The sequence below is a fragment of the Panthera uncia genome, chromosome D2 (assembly GCF_023721935.1).
Source record: "Panthera uncia isolate 11264 chromosome D2, Puncia_PCG_1.0, whole genome shotgun sequence".
NCBI classification, from domain to species: domain Eukaryota; kingdom Metazoa; phylum Chordata; class Mammalia; order Carnivora; family Felidae; genus Panthera; species Panthera uncia.
The window spans coordinates 44,819,772-44,838,003 of NC_064818.1; the positions used below are offsets into that span (position 1 = coordinate 44,819,772).

General features: G+C 41.9%; 1 protein-coding gene across 6 annotated transcripts in view; it reads left to right on the forward strand.

The window, feature by feature from the left end:
- WDFY4 (WDFY family member 4) overlaps nucleotides 1-18,232 on the forward strand; it is a 298,336-nt gene that overhangs the window by 52,431 nt on the left and 227,673 nt on the right. For all 6 annotated transcript variants that reach the window (XM_049645347.1, XM_049645343.1, XM_049645342.1 and 3 more), the window contains one exon: nucleotides 1,349-1,929. In XM_049645347.1, coding sequence (XP_049501304.1) covers nucleotides 1,349-1,929 — 581 coding nt within the window. The remainder of the gene's footprint in view (nucleotides 1-1,348; nucleotides 1,930-18,232) is intronic.

The following is an 18,232-nucleotide window of genomic DNA, read 5'->3' on the forward strand; positions in this document are numbered from 1 at the left end:
TATGTTGTCACCCTAGACCAGGCATTTAAGACACAGAATCAGCCCCCAACACACACACACTAAATTGGGACTTGCCTTTCACTTTTTTCTTTGAACCTTGTCTCAAGCATCTTGGAATTGGCTTGAAATTGTGCCTGCCCAGAAAATCCCCTTTCTTGTGCCGCTAGGGCATTAGAGGATAAAACAATTTATACCTTCCTCCAAAATCTGCTGATGATACCACAAGTATTGGCCAGTCTCTTGGAAGCACGTGCAAGATGGTCTTAGATGAAGTCCTAAGCAACTTCCGTGACTAATAAATATGAAAACACCAAAAGCTAGAGGCTTTTAATATTTATCTAAAATCATCCATACATTCTTCACTTTCAGGTGTGAAGCTTTAGCACAGAATGAGAATTACTTGAATACAGTCTTTTCTCCCTCCCTCCCTTCCTTTCATCCTCCTTTCCTTCCTTCCCTTCGAAACATTTGTTAACTACCTAGTGTGCACCACCACTGCACTCAATGAAGGGCACACTGTAAGGGTTCAATAAATGTTTGATGGTAGAAGGAAGTAAAAATGTGTCCAGTAAAATCTCAGTGATCTGGAGAAGTTCGATTCTACAATGTATGTTACGCATAGCCTGAACTCCACACATGGTCTATTCTATTTACTATACTTATGTTTCCTTCCATGAAATGCTTCTCTTCTCTACCTTGATTCCTTCATATTTGCACACCAGATTTTAAGTAGACTCATTTTATTCTCTTTCTTCACTTAATAGAGGTACTTACATTTGCACAGAGAGGGAGATAAATAATAAACTACTTTATAGAGATTGCATTGTGGGTCTCCTTTGCAACATAAGAGATGGTTCATTCCACTCATTCAGCAAATATTTATTAAGTGCGGGCTACATTCCACAGCAGTGAGTTGCCTGATTTCACGGAGCTTCAATCTAGTGGAGGGCTGAGACAGTTTTCAAGTCACTTCAGTAAAGTGTGAAGAGAACTGGGTTCAACAAATGAGAGGGGGCTATGTGAGCTCTCGGCCTGGGGTAAGAATAAGGCAGGGGTCAAAGAGAGTTTTCTGGAGGGAGATGCATTGACGTTAAGATCCAGGACAGTAAACCAACCTTATACATCAGCATAGGCTTTAGCAGCCGCCATTTGAAAGCAGGCACTGAGGGGCAACTAAAATGAGGAGGAACAATATAGACCTCCCCCTGTTTCAGAATCACCGTCAGGTAGCTTGCATTTCCTACCACTCGAACAGGCGAGAGCAGGTGCAGTGCTTTGGCAGGGACGTATCAGGGCTCTGCGTTAACAAGTTGTCTCCTGTCTCATTTTTATCCTGTTGGTGTTTCAGTCTCTACTCAGGATCCTGGACACCCCCAAAGGCCGTGCTGCTTTCAGAGTGTCCAGTGGGTTCAATGGACTCCTGTCCCTGCTCTCTGACCTGGAGGGGTCTCTCCAGGAGCCCCCGCTGCAGGCGTGGGGGATGGTGTCCCCCAGCCAGACCCTGGACCTGGTCCTGCACACCCTCTGTGCCTTGTCTGCGGCATTGCACCTGGACCCTGTCAACAGCGACTTCTTCAAGAAGAATGGGCTTTTTGAGAAGCTGGCCGAGGACCTCTGTTTGCTGGGATGTTTCGGGGCGCAGGAGGAAGAGGGAGCCCCTCTGCACTCGGAGGCAGACACAAAGGCCAGGCCTTTTGCTGACTTGCTGAGTGCGGCCTTTGCCTCTGCCAGCCCATTCCCACCCAAGATACAGAGCTGCCTCCAGATCCTCAGCTTTCTGGACAGCATGGCCGGTGGCACCCTCCACCTGCGCAGAGACCTGAAGGAGCCCCCGAGGGCTGGGCAAGACCCAGCTCCGCATGCCCAGAAGGAAGACGCCGGCAGTGACCCCCAAGGCAACTTTAAGCTGTGGCCAGACCTGGAGGAGAGGTAGAGCTTTGCTGCCCACTTCCGTAATCGGGTCATCAGTGTATCTGTCTCCCATTTCCCTTCCAAATATCCTGTGCGTGGGTGGTGGGTAGGAAGCCTTGACTGCAGACTAGGTGTGCAAAAACGTCACGTGACTTTTTTTTTTTTTTTTTTTAAACTCAAGTTAACTTTGGCTCCAGTCTCCTCTGCCTTTGGGAGCAGGCAGAAAACCAATCTGAGTCAATCAACAGATGGTTGGAGGATGCTTTTGAGTTGCACAAGAACCAGGGGGCTTACCAGATCTTGGAAACGGAGGGCAGAACTCTGCTGATAATCTCACTTTCTGCTTCGGCATCCTTGCTGCTGCTCCTGGGAGCCTTGGTGCCTGTGCCTGGCCTCCATGGTGTGCTGGGCAGCCTTTGGGGGGCCTTATCTTACCCGCTGCCCTCACCCTTGCCCCTGCACTGCCAGGGTGTGGGAGGAGGTCCTTTGACTTACAGGATGACCACAGTGTCCTTCCCCATCCCTGGTTCTTCCTGGTCTTTCACATTGCTTCCACTTCCTGTAACAAAGACTCTTACTTCACAGGCCCATCTCCTCCATGACTCCAGACTTTCATTCCTGTAAGACAGACTTCCACTAAAGCAAGGAAGAGCAAAGAACACCCCTCCTTCCTTAGGGGGGCAGGGAAAACAAATGAAAGAGCACAACAGCAGTAGTTGGTTATCTTTTGTGTTCTCCCCAGGGAGCAAGGACAAACCGTAAATTAATATTGCAAGAAACTCTCCTGCCTACCACCTCTCCAAGCCATCTTACATTGACTGCCATGGGACACCCTTCTGAAAGACACTGCACATTTTAATCCAAATATGTTGGATCGGTCAGATTTCAGTGTGGAGGGCTGGTGGTGAGGGGGAAGGATGCCAGATCTCTACGGAGATAATCATATGATTGTTCTCGTTTCATCAGCTAACATGCTAAATTAATTGGTTTCCTAATCTTGCATTCATGCAGATTTGCTAATTTTTTTTGCAAGATTTTTGCTAATTTTTTATAAGGACTTTTGCTCCTGAAAAAGCTTTTCCTTCCATGCTCTTTTCTTGACTGTTTTTATAAAGTTTGCGGTAACCTCATAACGCGAGTTGGTCAGTGTTGACTCTTCTATTCTCTGGAAGTAATAGTAACATAGGTTACTATTTCTATTCCTTAGCTTTGTGATAGAGTCTGCCAGTAAAACCCTCATAAGCCTGATGTTTTCTTGTTAAGATTTATTTTTGTGAGGATAAATTCAGATTTCTTCTTGAATCATTCTTAGCCATTTTTAAAGTTCATTTTCCCATTCCATCTAAGTTTCAATTTACTGACATAGGACTGTTCTTAATATCCTTTTTAAACTTTTGGTTCCTGACAGGATTGTTTGTGTCTTTTCTTTCCCCTCCACCCCCCCCCCCACCGCAACATTCTTGACAGGGGGTTTATTTATTTGTGTGTCCCATGAAGCAACTTACAGCTTTTCCCATCTCTCATGCGTAAATTTTCTATTTCTGTCTTCATTTGTTCATTCTTATCATGTCTTCTTTGCTTTGGTTTATTCTGGTATTCCTCTTAATTTAATTGATTAGGAGACCGATTTTCAGTCCTCTTTTTAAATGCAAAGTGCAAATGTCTCTGTCCTTTACTTTAGCTGTAAGGTGCAAGTTTCCTTACGTTGCACTTTCAATGTTATTTAGTCCTAAATGTTTCCATTTCCTTTGTGACTTAGAGTTTCCTTCTTGAATCTTGTTTGACTTGTGGATTTCCAAAGTTACAGAGTGTTTTTGGTCATTTTCTTTCCTTGCTAATTTCTAATTTTATCATCATGAGAGATGGTGGACTGTTTGATGGTAATTCTTTGAAAGTAGTTGAGCTTGACTTTGCGACCTCCAGTGTGATAAATCTTCCTAACTGTTCCATGTGTGCTTGAAAAGAATGAATATTTTCCAGTTGTCAGAGTCAATGTTCTATTTATGTCCTTTAGATCAAACTGGTCAAGGGTGTTCTTCAGATTTTCAGATCATTTAATCTGTTTGACATATCAGTTGCTAAGATATGTGAAATATTTTTCATTATATTCATAGATTTGTTAATTTCTGTTAATTTTTACCTTACATATATCTGAGGCTATTTGAATCTCACATATTTACAATTTTTATATCATCTCGTGGAATCAAATTTTTTACCTCATATGGTGGCCTTCTTTATCTCCAATAGTACATTTTGTCATAAGAACAACTTTTTCTAATACTAATAAGGCTATATCAGCTTTCTTTTGGCTAGTGTGTGCCCGGAATTTTTTTTAAAAAAATTCCTTCGTTTTAAGGTTTCTGTGTCCTGATGTTTTAGGTGTGCTTTTTGTAGAGAGCTATTTTTGTTTTTGCTTTATTTTGTCATTTAACCCAGATACTTTTTGGTTACTGAAGCATGTGCTCTGTTTATATTTTTATAATTATTAACATGTTTGAAATTATTTCTGCTTTGTTATTTTGTATTTTCTATTTGTCCCACTTTTTCTTTTGATCTTTTTCTTGTTTTCTTTTGAATTATTAGAATTTTCATTTTTTTATTTAATTTTTCCCATCTACTGGGGATCTTACACTCTCTATTAGCCTTTTAGTGGTTACCCTAAAATAATTTAATAGCATCCTCATAATGTTTAACTATTTAGTGTTTACTATGCTGTTATCTTTATCCTATTTCCAGTAAATATGTGTTACATATGTAATATGTAAACACTTAATATAACTCTTAAATGTATACTTACATTTCTTATGTATATATTACTGTTGCCCAATATTAATTTTATGCAGTCCATCAATCTAACATAAATCTAACTTTAGTTAATCCATCAAATAAGGCATTTATTCATGTATTTTTTTTTTACTGAGGTATAATTGACTATATGACATTATATTACTTTTAGTATAAAACATAGTGATTCGATACTTGTATATATTGCAAAATGATCACCACATAAGTCTAGTTAATAACACCCATTACCACACTAGTTACAATTTTTTTCTTGTGATAAAAGCTTTTAAGACTTGTTCTCTGTGCCATTTTCAAATATGCAATATAGTGTTATTAACTATAGTCACCATGCTGTACCTTATATTCCTATGACATATTTCTTTTAAAACTGTAAATTTGTACCTTTGACTCCCTTCATTTATTTTGTCCACCCCTGTTCCCTGGTTCTGGCAACCACCAATCTATTCTCTGTATCTATGAGCTCTTTTTTATTTTTTTAAATTTTTAATTAATTAAATTTTAATGTTTCTTTATTTTTGAGACAGAGAGAGAGAGAGAGAGAGAGAGAGAGAGACAGAGTGTGAGCAGGGGAAGGGCAGAGAGAGAGAAGAAGACACAATATCCAAAGCAGGCTCCGGGCTCTGAGCCATCAGCACAGAGCACGATGTGGGGCTCAAACTCATGAGCCGTGAGATCATGACCTGAACCGAAGTCAGATGCTTAACCAACTGAGACACTCAGGACCCCGAGGCCCTTCTCTTCTTGTTTTGTCTTGGGGAGAATTCCCTTTCTGAGGCTCTCTGATCTTTCTATTCTGGGGGAGGGTGTCCCCAAGGAGGCCTCTACCCTGGCCACCTGGATGGCCTGCAGGTCAACTTGGAATGTCAGTGTTGAACCCTATTCTTCCAGCTCTTAGAGGGCAGGGAAATAGTTGTCAGCACCAGACGGTGGTATTGATGACAAGTAGTAGTCATTTTTTGATGTCTCTGGGAGCTAAGCACTAAACACTTATTTTCATTTAATTCCCTCTCAGTCCTAGAACTTTACCAATAAAGAAACGAAGGCTAAGAAAGGATACATAACATGGCCAAAGTCACACATTTAGTAAGGAAATGATAGAGCCAGATTCTGATCCCAGGTCCACTTGCAAGACCTGTGTATGTGTATATGTGTGTGTGTTCTTCCTGCTTCTTCTGGAAACTCCCATAATCATGGTGATGATTTTCCACATGTTCTGACACAATAGCCTACAGTTTAAAGTTTGGTCTCTACCCTATAGACGGCATCGGCCCAAATTCTTTCTAGATGAATCCTTGTGTCAGATGTCATCTTGGGTTCATGATGAGTAATTTTTAAATGTGTAAGGGTCAGATTTCATAAATAGAGCAATTTTTTTCCTCATTGAAAGAAATACATCACCCTTGACATTCCTTGATGGTTTGAGAAGGAGTGAAACCCTAGTCTGTCATGAGAGAATCTGTGAGGTGAAGCCAGGTCAGTGGGCTGGGAATGGGGACAGGGTGTTCATCCCAGCCCACCACGAACACTCAGCAGGTGACTTGGCTCAGTCCCGCCTGTGCAACGTGGGCCCTGCTCTCCAGGGAGAAGGGGCAGAGGCTGCGGGCTTTTGACTCAGGCAGAGTTCTCTACGTCTTAGTGGCCATGTTCCTTGGGCCTGTTGTTTTATGTCTCTGAGCTTTGATTTCCTGATTTGAAGGCAGAGATAATGAGAGTATCTGCTCTGAGGGCTGTTGTGAGGTGAGGATTGGAGAGGATAGTGATCACAGCTGCTGTTCATTGAGCACTTGTGCACCAGATGCTGTGCCCAGTTCTCCACAAGCATTAGTTGGTTTAATCCATGTAACAACTATGATTTGAGGAATGTTGTTCATAAAACAGAAGTTATATATTAGGGAATTGCCCAAATACATATGTGATGTCTAAAACATAGAATGTATAATCTCTAGGAAACATACATCCACCACCCCCCCCCCCACACCACATCACACATACACCACACATCCACACCGCTTACACACGCATTCCACACAGGACACCCACACACCACATCCCTCACACTCATACACACACACACACACACACACCCCACACAGGACACCCACACACTGCATCCCACACCATATGCTGACCTTCTCTGGTATTTACTAGATCCTGTTACCTGAGATGGATGACCTCCTTCTTGGCCAGCTGATCCACAGTGAGGGTCTGGAGATGAAGACGGAGAGAAGAGTGGGTCAGGCCATGGTGGGTCTTGCCTGCTCACCGCATTAGGCCATTTTCGTCTTATCTTGCAGGGGTGATGGGAAGCCATGGAAGCCTTTGGGCAGAGCTGTGGAGGGACGGGCTTTGTGGTCTAGAAGGGCCACTCTCTACAACTAGGACCAGAGACGTGCCTCTTCAAAAGCAGGAGCACTTCAAAAGCAGCCAGCTCTGTTGGCTGTCAGAGGGTTTGCTTCCTGCCTTAGCATTTGACCTCTTGTAGCTCCTGCGGGGCCTCACAGGCTGACTTTTGTTCATTATGTCGACAAAAGGAACCATCTCGATGACTTGTAATTTGAACTTAAGTTGTGGCAGGAATGCACGCCGATAAGGGGACGTGTTTCGGCAGGAAAGTGTGCACTAGGCAAAGATAAGGCTGCAGTGGACGTTCCACAGACCAGAGCCCTCAACAGTCCTTTGTCTTCCTCTGCTGCTGTTCATCTGGGATAGGATCTCGTAATTAGTAAATATCGCGAGGTTCAAAACGCAGCAAGATTTTACTTTCTGGATGCATATGTGATAAGCTGTCAATTCAAAAGACCCAGCGAGGGTGTCTGGCAAACTGTAAAATTAAATTACGTGAATGCTTTGCCTTTTTCACAGTAGCTCAAACACTGCTATATGCCCAAACCTCTAGAGTAGTCTAGGGTTTGCTGGAATCAGAAGTTCTGTAGGCCAGGCTGCATTAAGGCCTGACTTTTTGCGGCTCTCTCTGAGGCTGGAGGCCCTGGGATGGAGGTGTTTTGGAGGGTGTCCCTCTGCTGCTGGTCCCCCGTCAGACCTCCTTGACATCAGCATCCCACCTTCCAAACATCAATGCCTGCGGGCAGTCTTGGATCTGGGTCTTAGGTGGTCACGGAGAGTGGCCTGGCTCTATCCCTGGTGACTCCCCTGAGCGGTCGCCTCCCGAGGGCCTCTGGCTCTGTCACATCTGCCATTCAGGCTGGGTTTGCTTTTCCATGCTCCTCTGGATGGCCGTGGATTGAGAGTGTGTGTGCATGGTGTGTGTGTGTGTGTGTGTGTGTGTGTGCGTGCAGACGTGTGTTGGTTGTACATCTCAGGTGTGAGAACCCAGCTGGGCAGGAGGCACCCACCCAAAAAAGCCTGACCTTCCTCCTATGGAGCTGTGGCTTTGCAGGGAGCTTTGTCTTAAACGGCGGGGGGTCCGCTGCGACCCCCGTCTGAGGTTTTGATTTCCACCGTTTCGTTTCTGGCAGCCAGCCGTGGTCTGGAAGCAGGTGACCCTCCTCCTGACCATTCCTCAGAAGGCCGATAGTAGCCTAAGGCAGAGTCACATGCCTGCATCCTTCACGTTCCTTCTTCTCACCTCTGGGTATTTTACTGTCTCACGTCCCCACAAGCAGGGGGAGCACTATACAAAAAGCTATTTTGAGAGAGAGCCCACATTCACATAACTTTCGTCATGGCATATTGTTAATAATTTTTCTATTTGCTTTTAGGTGCTATTAACCTCTTGCTGGGCCTAATTTATAAATTAAACTTGATCATAAGTCGGGATGCATAGGAAAAAAGCAGCATATTCGGGGTTTGGTCCTCTTTGTGGTTTTTGACCCTCCCCCACCCCCCCCAAGGGAGGACTCCTGTTTCTTGTGGTGGCTTTTGGGATTGGGAGGGCTCAGACCGTTAAGGCTGCCATGCAGCCTGGTGCAGAGTCGGTCTTCCCCCTGCCACAGGATGGCTACCCAAGTGTGTCCCTAACACTGTCCCGGGGGCCGGGGTCTTGTGGCTCCTTTGGAAGGCTGCTCCTGTCTAACCCTCTCTGGCTCCCTTCATGGTAGACCATCTAGTCCAGAGAACTCAAGTCCAGAATTTCAGTAAGCACTCAGGGAGTGCCAGCATGGGGCCAGGCACTGGTGAGGACTTGGGGGAAGGGGGCAAATGATGCCTGCCCCAGCCCTACAACCGCATGTGGGAGAATCAGAAGTGTGAGGGGATCATTACACCTGTGTGGTCGGTGTTATACAGGGACAGCCCCAGAAATTAAGGGGGAAACGGAGCAGTGCACCTAACACAGTCTGGGAGAGGGGGGCTCCGTGGGGCCTTCCTGGATGAAAGGATCTCTGAGCTAAGCTGTGATGGGAGAGACAGGTGCCTGGACCAGGAGGGGTTGGAGAGGGCATTCCAAGGCCTGATGGAGAGACCCAAAATCAGCCATGCTGAGTGAGGAAAGCTCCAGGCCTTGGCAGGGACTGCAGAGACTTGGAGCCACACACTCAAGTGGAGTCCTGCGACCTTAGCTTGGAAGGGGGTCCGGGCATGACTGGCACGAGGGCAGGCATGAGGGGGGTATTATTCTGTGGGAGCAGGCAGGCATGTTGCAGAGGCTACTCTGGTGTGTGTGTGTGTGTGTGTGTGTGTGTGTGGTCGGGGGCAGGGGGCAGAGAGTTGGGTAGAAATGAGAAAACGGAGGGGCAGGAACACAGGAGATGTGGGTCTCTCCCCTCATGGATGGCGATGGCTGGAGCCCAGACAGCAGGCTGCTGGCAGGAGAACCTTCTGAGACCTCTGTAGGACATAATGTCAAGGCCTTGGTAACCAATCATGAGCGTGCAGGAGGAGGGGCTGGCCCAGGTCCTGACAGGGAAGCCCTGGTGAAGATCTGGTTTGGGAGAAGGTGGTGGCTGTCTGGAGTGGCCTGTGCGGACTGCCACAACGAGATCGTATTACTTTTAATTTTCTAATTAATCGCTCAGGAATCCACCAGCTGTAGTAAGAAGAGACAGAGTAACTTAACCCCACCCCGAGAATCTGGATATAGTCCAGACGAGGGGTAGTCTGACTTCCACAACTAAGCAGGAAAAATACCCGGATCTGAGCACCATCTCCTATGGTGTGGACTGCGGTCTCGGGGTTGGGGGGTGGGGGGGGAACGGGGATAGCCAAGCTTGGGCACTGTGTGATGTGGAGCGTCCTCACTGGTTCAGATCCCCCCAAAGGCCTCTAGGGTTTTTCAACTGAAATGACATCATTCTTTGTAAAATTTGACCAAACATCCCTCTTTCCCTGTCCTCGCCTCTGGGCTTTGAGAGATACGGATAATCATGTATTCTTGGATTATAACTTTCAGTTACATGCACAGGTCTTTTGTAAGATACAAGCCATCCCGGAACACCACGGGGTACCAGTGTCTGCCCTCCCTGGGATTCAAAACCCCACTTCCCATTCCTGCTCTTGGGATCCATACCTCAGAGCAATGCTTCTCATAGTGTGGCCCCTATAGCCTACCTTCCCTCATCAGAATCAGTTGTGAACATGCTAAGATACAGTCTCATCAACCAGATTTCCTGGATCACAGTCACTGGGTTGGGAGCGTAGGAATTTTTAAAAAATCTCTTCTTATTATTTTTAAGCACATTATACTTCAAGAACATCTTCCCCAGGTGCTAGGCATCTTTTCCTTAAAAACATTTGTTAAACATCTAACTTTTTTTATTAAGGTAAATTCACATAACATGAAATTCATAATTTTATTTTATATATTTTTTAAGTTTATTTATTTATTTTGAGAGAGGGAGGGGGAGAGAATGCACAAGCAGGGGAGGCACAGAGGGAAGGAGAGACAGAATCCCAAGCACACTGCTCGCCATCAGTGTGAAGCCTGATGGGGGTTTTGAACTCATGAACTGTGAGATCATGACCTGAGCCAAGATCGAGAGTCAGGTGCTTAACTGACTGAACCACCCAGGTGCCCCAAAACAACAATTTTAAAGCAGACAACTCAGTGGCATTTAGAATCTTCATGATGTGCAAACACTACCTCTATCTAGTTCCAAAATATTTTCATTCCTCTAAAAGGAAAACCCTGTATACGCTCCCATTCCTTCAGCCAACCACTGTGCCACAGCCAGGTTTTCTGTCTCTTTGGATTTACTAATTTGGATATTTAATATAAATAGAATCATACAACAGGAAGCCTTTTCTGTCTGGCTTCCTTCACTTAACATGTTTTCAAGGTTCATCCCCGTTGTAACATATATCTGTACTTTATTACTTTATTATGGGTGAATATCATCCCACTGTATGTATACACCACAATTTGTTTTTCCATTCATCTGCTGATGGACATTTGGCTTGTTTTCACCTTTTAGCTATTATAAATAGTGCTGCTGTGAACATACACAGACATATATTTATTTGAGTCTTTGTCGTTGTTTTGTGTAAATACATAGGAGTGGAATTGCTGGATCAAAGGATAATTCTAGGTTTAATTTTTTGAGGAACCACCAAACAGTCTTCCATGGTAGCTGAACAAAATTTATAAATTCTAACCAGAAATCTATGAAGTTTCCAATTTCTCCAGGTGTTTACCGGTACTTATCTTCCATTAAAAAAATTGACAGCCATCCTCGTGAGTGGGGAGTAAGTGGCTCACTGCGGTTTTGATTTGCACTTCTCTGTTGGCTAAATGATGAACATCTTCCTGTGCTTGCTGGCCATTTGTAAATTTTCTTTGGAGAAATATCTGTTCAAGTCCTTTGCTCATTTTGAAATTGGATTGTTTCTCTTTTTGTTGTTTAGTTGTATAAGTTCTTTGTATATTATGGATAATAGACCCTTAACAGTTTTATGACTTGCAAATATTCTCTCCCATTCTGTAGATTGCTCTCTTCATAATGTTCTCTGATGCACAAAAGCTTTTAATTTTGATGACATCTATGTGATCTCTTTTTTCTTTTGTTGCTTATGATTCTGGTGTTACATGTAAGAATCCATTGCCAAAACCAAAGATATGAAGATTTACCTCTGTGTTTTCCCCTAAAAGTTTTATAATTTTGGCTCTTGTGTTTAGGTCATTGATCCATTATATGATGTGAGGCCAGAGTTCATCTTCATTCTTTTGCATGTGGCTATCCGTTTCTCTCAGGACCATGTGTTGAAGATTCTATTCTTGTCTCCATTGAATGGTCCTAGCATCCTTGTTGAAGACTCAATCTTATTCCACTGGACTATGTGTCAAGCCTGTACCACACTGTTTTGATTACTGTAGCATTATGGTAAGTTTTGAACTCAGGACGTGTGAGCAGTGCAACTTTGTTCTTTTTAAATATCGTTGTGGCTATTTAGAGTTCCTTGCAATTCCATATGAATTTGAGGACCAGCTTTTACCACTGAGTATGTTAGCTTCAGGCTTTTCATAAATGCCCTTTATCATGTTGAGGAAGTCTTTATTGATTCTTGGTTTTCTGAGTGTTTTTTATCATGAAAGGGTGTTGGATATTGTCAAATGCTTTTCTACATCAACTGAGGCAATCATTTGTTTTTCTTCCCCTTTGTCTGCTAATGTGGTGCGTTACATTGACTGACTTTCTCATATTGAATCACTCACAGCCTGCATTCCTGGGATAATCTCCATTTGATCATAGTGTACAATCCTTTAAATATGCTGTTGGAGTTGGTTTGCTAGTATGTTGTTGGCGGTTTTTCCATGTATATTCGTTAGGGATCTTGTCTGTAGTTTTTTGTTTGTTTGTTTCTTTGCGTAGCTTTGGTATCAAGGTAATAATATAGGCTTCCTTGCTGTTCCCTGAACATACCAGACATACTCCCATCTTAAGGGTTTTTGCTGGCTGTTCCCTTTGCTTGAAACGCTTTTGCTCAGGATATCTGCATCCCATCTTTCAAGTCTGCCCAGTTGTCACCTTCTCAAGGAGGCCAGCTCTGCCACCCAAATTAAAATTGCAAATTGCTTCCTTCCTCCACCCCAGCACTCTTCATGTTTTCTCTCAATGGCACTTATCTTCCTTCATAATGTATAATTTACTTATTCATGCTAATATATTAACATATTATACTCCATTGTAATAATGTAGTATGTATTGTATAATAATAATAACTTTTATTATTTATAATTTACATATTTATTATGTTTATCTTTATTATCTACACTACTCCCCTCACACCCGGGTGTGGGCTTTAGTTTATTTATAGATGTATCCAGAGTGCTTGAATAGCGCCTGGTAAATAGTTAGGTCAATAAATATTTGTTCCATTGAACTGAATAAATTAACACCAAGGCAAGATGTACTCCTGGCAACTTAGCCATTCTTTTTAGGCTGATGGTGCCAAGGACGATGTGGCCGCAGGTTATGAGAGTAGCGCTCTGGCCAAAATGTTTGAAAATCAGGTGTTTGTGGGGCGCCTGGGTGGCCCAGTCAGTTAAGCATATGACTTCAGCTCAGGTCATGATCTCATGGTTCGTGGGTTCGAGCCCCATGTCGGGCTCTGTGCTAACAGCTCAGAGCCTGGAGCCTGCTTCAGGGTCTGTGTCTCCCTCTCTCTCTGCACCTCCCCCACTCGAGTGCTATCTGTCTCTCTCTCTCTCTCAAACATAAATAAATATTTAAAAAAATTAAAAAAAAGAAAATCAGGTGTTTGTAATTTGGGATTAGATTTGTGGGTTTTCGTGCATTTGTTTTTATTTTTCTTATTAAGTTTTGAATTTACATATAGTAAAAGTCCCTTTTTTTTTTTTCTGTGAACTTCTATGGGTTTTAATTCACTTAATTTAGAGCCATGTGACCACCACCACAATTGGGATACAGAACAGTCCCATCACCTCAAATAGTTCCTGAATGTTGCTCCTTGATAGTGAACCCCTAACCCCTGGTAACCACTGATGTATCCCTATAGTTTTGTCTTTTCCATTAAACCATATAAATGTGGGTATACAATGTGTACTCTTTGGAGGCTAGTCTTTTGCGTTCAGCATAAGGCCTCTGATGTCCATCCAATTTGTTGTGTGAATTGTTTATGCATTTTGATTGCTGAGTAGTACTCCATTGTATGGCTGCAAGGATTTTCTCCCAGTCTGTAGCTTGTCTTTTCATTGTTAAAGTGACTTTTACAGATTGAAAATCTTTTATTTTTATGCAGCACAATTTATTCATGTTTTTATTTTATTGGGATTTTGGTATTATATCTAAGAAATCTTTGCCAAACTCAAGGCCACAAAGATTTTCTACTATGTTTTCTTTTAAAAGTTTTATAGGTTTATGATCCATTTTGAGTTTCTTTTACTGCACGGTGTGAAGTTTAATTTGAGATTTACTATTTTTGTTTGCATTTGGATATCTAATTCCTCCTGTGCCATTTGTTGAAAATATTATCCATTTCCATTGAATTATCTTTGTACCTTTGTGAAAAATGAATTGGCCGTATTTATGTAAGTCTTTTTCTGGACTCTATTCTGTTCCATTGATCTGTGTGTCTAGCCCTTCACTAATACTGTCTTGATCACTGTAGCTGTGTAATAAGTCATAACACCAGCTAATGTGAGTTCTCCAAATGTATTCTTCCTTTTCAAAATTGCTTCAATTATTTTAGTTCCTTTGCTTCTGGCTATACTAGTATATGTAAATATAATGATCAGCCTGCCTATATCTACAAAACTGTTGGGATCTTGATTGGAATTACATTAAATCTAAGATGAATTTGGAGAGAATTGAGACAAATATATTAGATCTTCAATCCACAGACATACTATGTTTTTCCTTTTATATAAGTCTATGATCCCTTCCTTCCTTCCTTCCTTCGTTCCTTCGTTCCTTCCTTCCTTCCTTCTTAATAAATTCTGTGGTAACTAGCATACAGAACCAGCACACTTTATTAATTTTTATTTTATGAATAGAATTTATTGTCAAATAGGCTCACATACAACACCCAGTGCTCATCCCAACAAGTGCCCTCTTCAATGCCCATCACCTCTTTTCCCCTCTCCCCCCCTCCCCATCCACGCCCAGTATGTTCTCTGTACTTAAGAGTCTCTTGTGGTTTGCCCCCATCCCTCTCTGTTAGTAACTATTTTTTCCCCGTCTCTTCCACCACGGTCTTCTGTTAAACTTCTCAAGATTCACATATGAGTGAAAACATATGTTATCTGTCTTTCTCTGACTGACTTATTTCACTCAGCATAATACCTTCCAGTTCCATTCACGTTGTGGCAAATGGCATGATTTCATTTTTTCTCATTGCCAAGTAGTATTCCATTGTGTATATAAATCACATCTTCTTTATCCACTCATCAGTTGATGGACATTTAGGCTCTTTCCATCATTTGGCTATTGTTGAGAGTGCTGCTATAAACATTGGGGTACACGTGCCCCTGTGCATCAGTACTCCTGTATCCCTTGGGTAAATTCCTAGTAATGTTATTGCTGGGTTGTAGGGTAGTTCTATTTTTAACTTTTTGAGGAACCTCCACACTGTTTTCCAGAGTGGCTGCACCAGTTTGCATTCCCACCAACAGTGCTAGAGGGTTCCTGTTTCTCCACATCCTCGCTAGCATCTGTAGTTTCCTGATTTGTTCATTTTAGCCACACTGACCGATGCGAGGTGGTATCTCAGTGTGGCTTTGATTTGTATTTCCCTGATGAGGAGTGACGTTGAGTATCTTTTCATGAGCCTATTGGCCATCTGGATGTCTTCTTTGGAAAAGTGTCTATTCGTGTCTTCTGCCCATTTCTTCACTGGATTATTTGTTTTTCAGGTGTGGAGTTTGGTAAGTTCCTTATAGATTTTGGATACTAGCCCTTTATCCGATACGTCATTTGCAAATATCTTTTCCCAATGTGCCGGTTGCCTTTTAGTTTTGTTGAATGTTTCCTTTGCAGTGCAGGAATTTTTATCTTGATGAGGTCCCAATAGTTCATTTTTGCTTTTAATTACCTTGCCTTTGGAGATGTGTCGAGTAAGAAATTGCTGCGGCTGAGGTCAAAGAGGTTTTTTCCTGCTTTCTCCTCTAGGGTTTTGGTGGTTTCCTGTCTCACATTCAGGTCCTTCATCCATTTAGAGTTTATTTTTGTGAATGGTGTAAGTAGTCTAGTTTCATTCTTTTGCATGTTGCTGTCCAGTTCTCCCAGCACCATTTGCTAAAGAGACTGTCTTTTTTCCATTGGATACTCTGTCCTGCTTTGTCAAAGATTAGTTGGCCATACATCTGTGGGTCCAATTCTGGACTCTCTATTCTATTTCATGGTCTATGTGTCTGTTTTTGTGCCAATACCATACTGTCTTGATGATTACAGCTTTGTAGTAGAGACTAAAGTCTGGGATTATGATGCCTCCCTCTTTGGTTTTCTTCTTCAATATCACTTTGGCTGTTCGGGGGCTTTTGTGGTTCCATACAAATTTTAGGATTGCTTGTTCTAGCTTCAAGAAGAATGCTGGTGCAATTTTGATTGGGATTGCATTGAATGTGTAGATTGCTTTGGGTGGTATTGACATTTTAACAGTATTTATTTTTCCATTCCATGAGCATGCAGTGTTTTTCCATTTCTTTGTGTCCTTTTCAATTTCCTTCATAAGCTTTCTATAGTTTTCAGCATACAGGTCCTTAACATCTTTGGTTAGGTTTATTCCTAGGTATTTTATGGTTCTTGGTGCAATTGTAAATGGGATCAATTTCTTTATTCCTCTTTCTGTTACTTCATTATTGGTGTACAAAAATGCAACTGATTTCTGTACATTGATTTTGTACTGTGAGACTTTGCTGAATTCATATATCAGTTCTAGCAGTCTTTCAGTGGAGTCTTTCAGGTTTTCCATGTAGAGTATCATGTCATCTGAGAAAAGTGAAAGTTTGACTTCTTCTTTGCCAGTTTTGATGCCTTGTATTTTATCTTGTTGTCTGATTGCTGATGCTAGGACTTCCAACACTATGTTAAACAACAGCGGTGAGAGTGGACATCCCTGTTGTGTTCCTGAAAGCTGAGAGCTGAGAGCTTTCCCCCATTGAGGATGATATCAGCTGTGGGCTTTTCATATGTGGCTTTTATGATGTTTAAGTATGTTCCTTCTATTCTGACTTTCTTGAGGGTTTTTATTAAGAAACGATGTTGTATTTTATCAAATGCTCTTTCTGCATCTATTGACAGAATCATATGGTTCTTATCCTTTTATTAATGTGATATATCACACTGATTGATTTGTGAATATTGAACCAGCTCTGCAGCCCAGGAATGAATCCCACTTGATCCTAGTGAATAATTCTTTTTATATGATGTTGAATTTGATATGCTAGTATCTTGTTGAGAATTTTTGCATCCATGTTCATCATGGATATTGGCCTGTAGTTCTCCTTTTTTGTAGTTCTCTGTCTGGTTTGGGAATCAAGGTAATGTTGGCTTCATAGAATGAGTCTGGAAGTTTTCCTTCAATTTCTATTTTTTGGAACAGCTTGAGAAGGATAATTATTAACTCTGCTGTAAATGTCTGGTAGAATTCCCCAGGGAAGCCATCTGGTCCAGGACTCTTATTTGTTGGGAGATTTTTGATAACTGATTCAATTTCTTCACTAGTTATGGGTCTGTTCAAATTTTCTGTTTCTTCCCATTAGAGTTTTGGTAGTGTGTGGGTGTCCAGGAATTTGTCCATTTCTTCCAGGTTGTCCTGTTTGTTGGCATAGTTTTTTTTATAGTATTCTTTGATAGTTGCTTGAATTTCTGAGGGATTGGTTGTGACAAATCCATTTTCATTCGTGATTATATCTATTTGGGTCCTCTCTCTTTTCTTTTTGAGAAGTCCGGCCAGGGTTTATCAATTTTGTTTATTTTTTCAAAAAACCAACTCAATTTCATTGATCTGTTTTACTATTTATTTTTTTTTATTCTGTATTTTTTATTTCTGCTCTGATCTTTATTATTTCTCTTCTTCTGCTGGGTTTGGGGTTTCTTTGTTGTTCTGTTTCTAGTTCCTTTAGAACTTTAGGTGTACTGTTAGATTTTGTATTTGGGATTTTTCTTATTTCTTGAGATAGGCCTGGATTGCAATGTATTTTCCTCTTAGGACTGCCTTTGCTGCATCCCAAAGGGTTTGGATTGTTGTATTTTCATTTTCATTTGTTTCCATATATTTTTAAATTTCTTCTTTAATTGCCTGGTTGACCCATTCATTCTATAGTAGGATGTTCTTTAACCTGCATGCATTTGGAGGTTTTCCAGACTTTTTCCTGTGATTGATCTCAAGTGTCATAGCATTGTGATCTGAAAGTGTGCATGGTATGATCTCAATTCTTTTATATTATTGAGGACTGTTTTGTGACCCAGTATGTGATCCATCTTGGAGAATGTTCCATGTGCACTCGAGAAGAATGTATATTCTGCTGCTTTAGGATGCAAAGTTCTAAATATATCTCTCAAGTCCATCTGGTCCAGTGTATGATTCAAGGCCATTGTTTATTTATTGATTTTCTGCCTAGATGATCTATCCATTGTTGTAAGTGGAGTATTAAAGTCCCCTG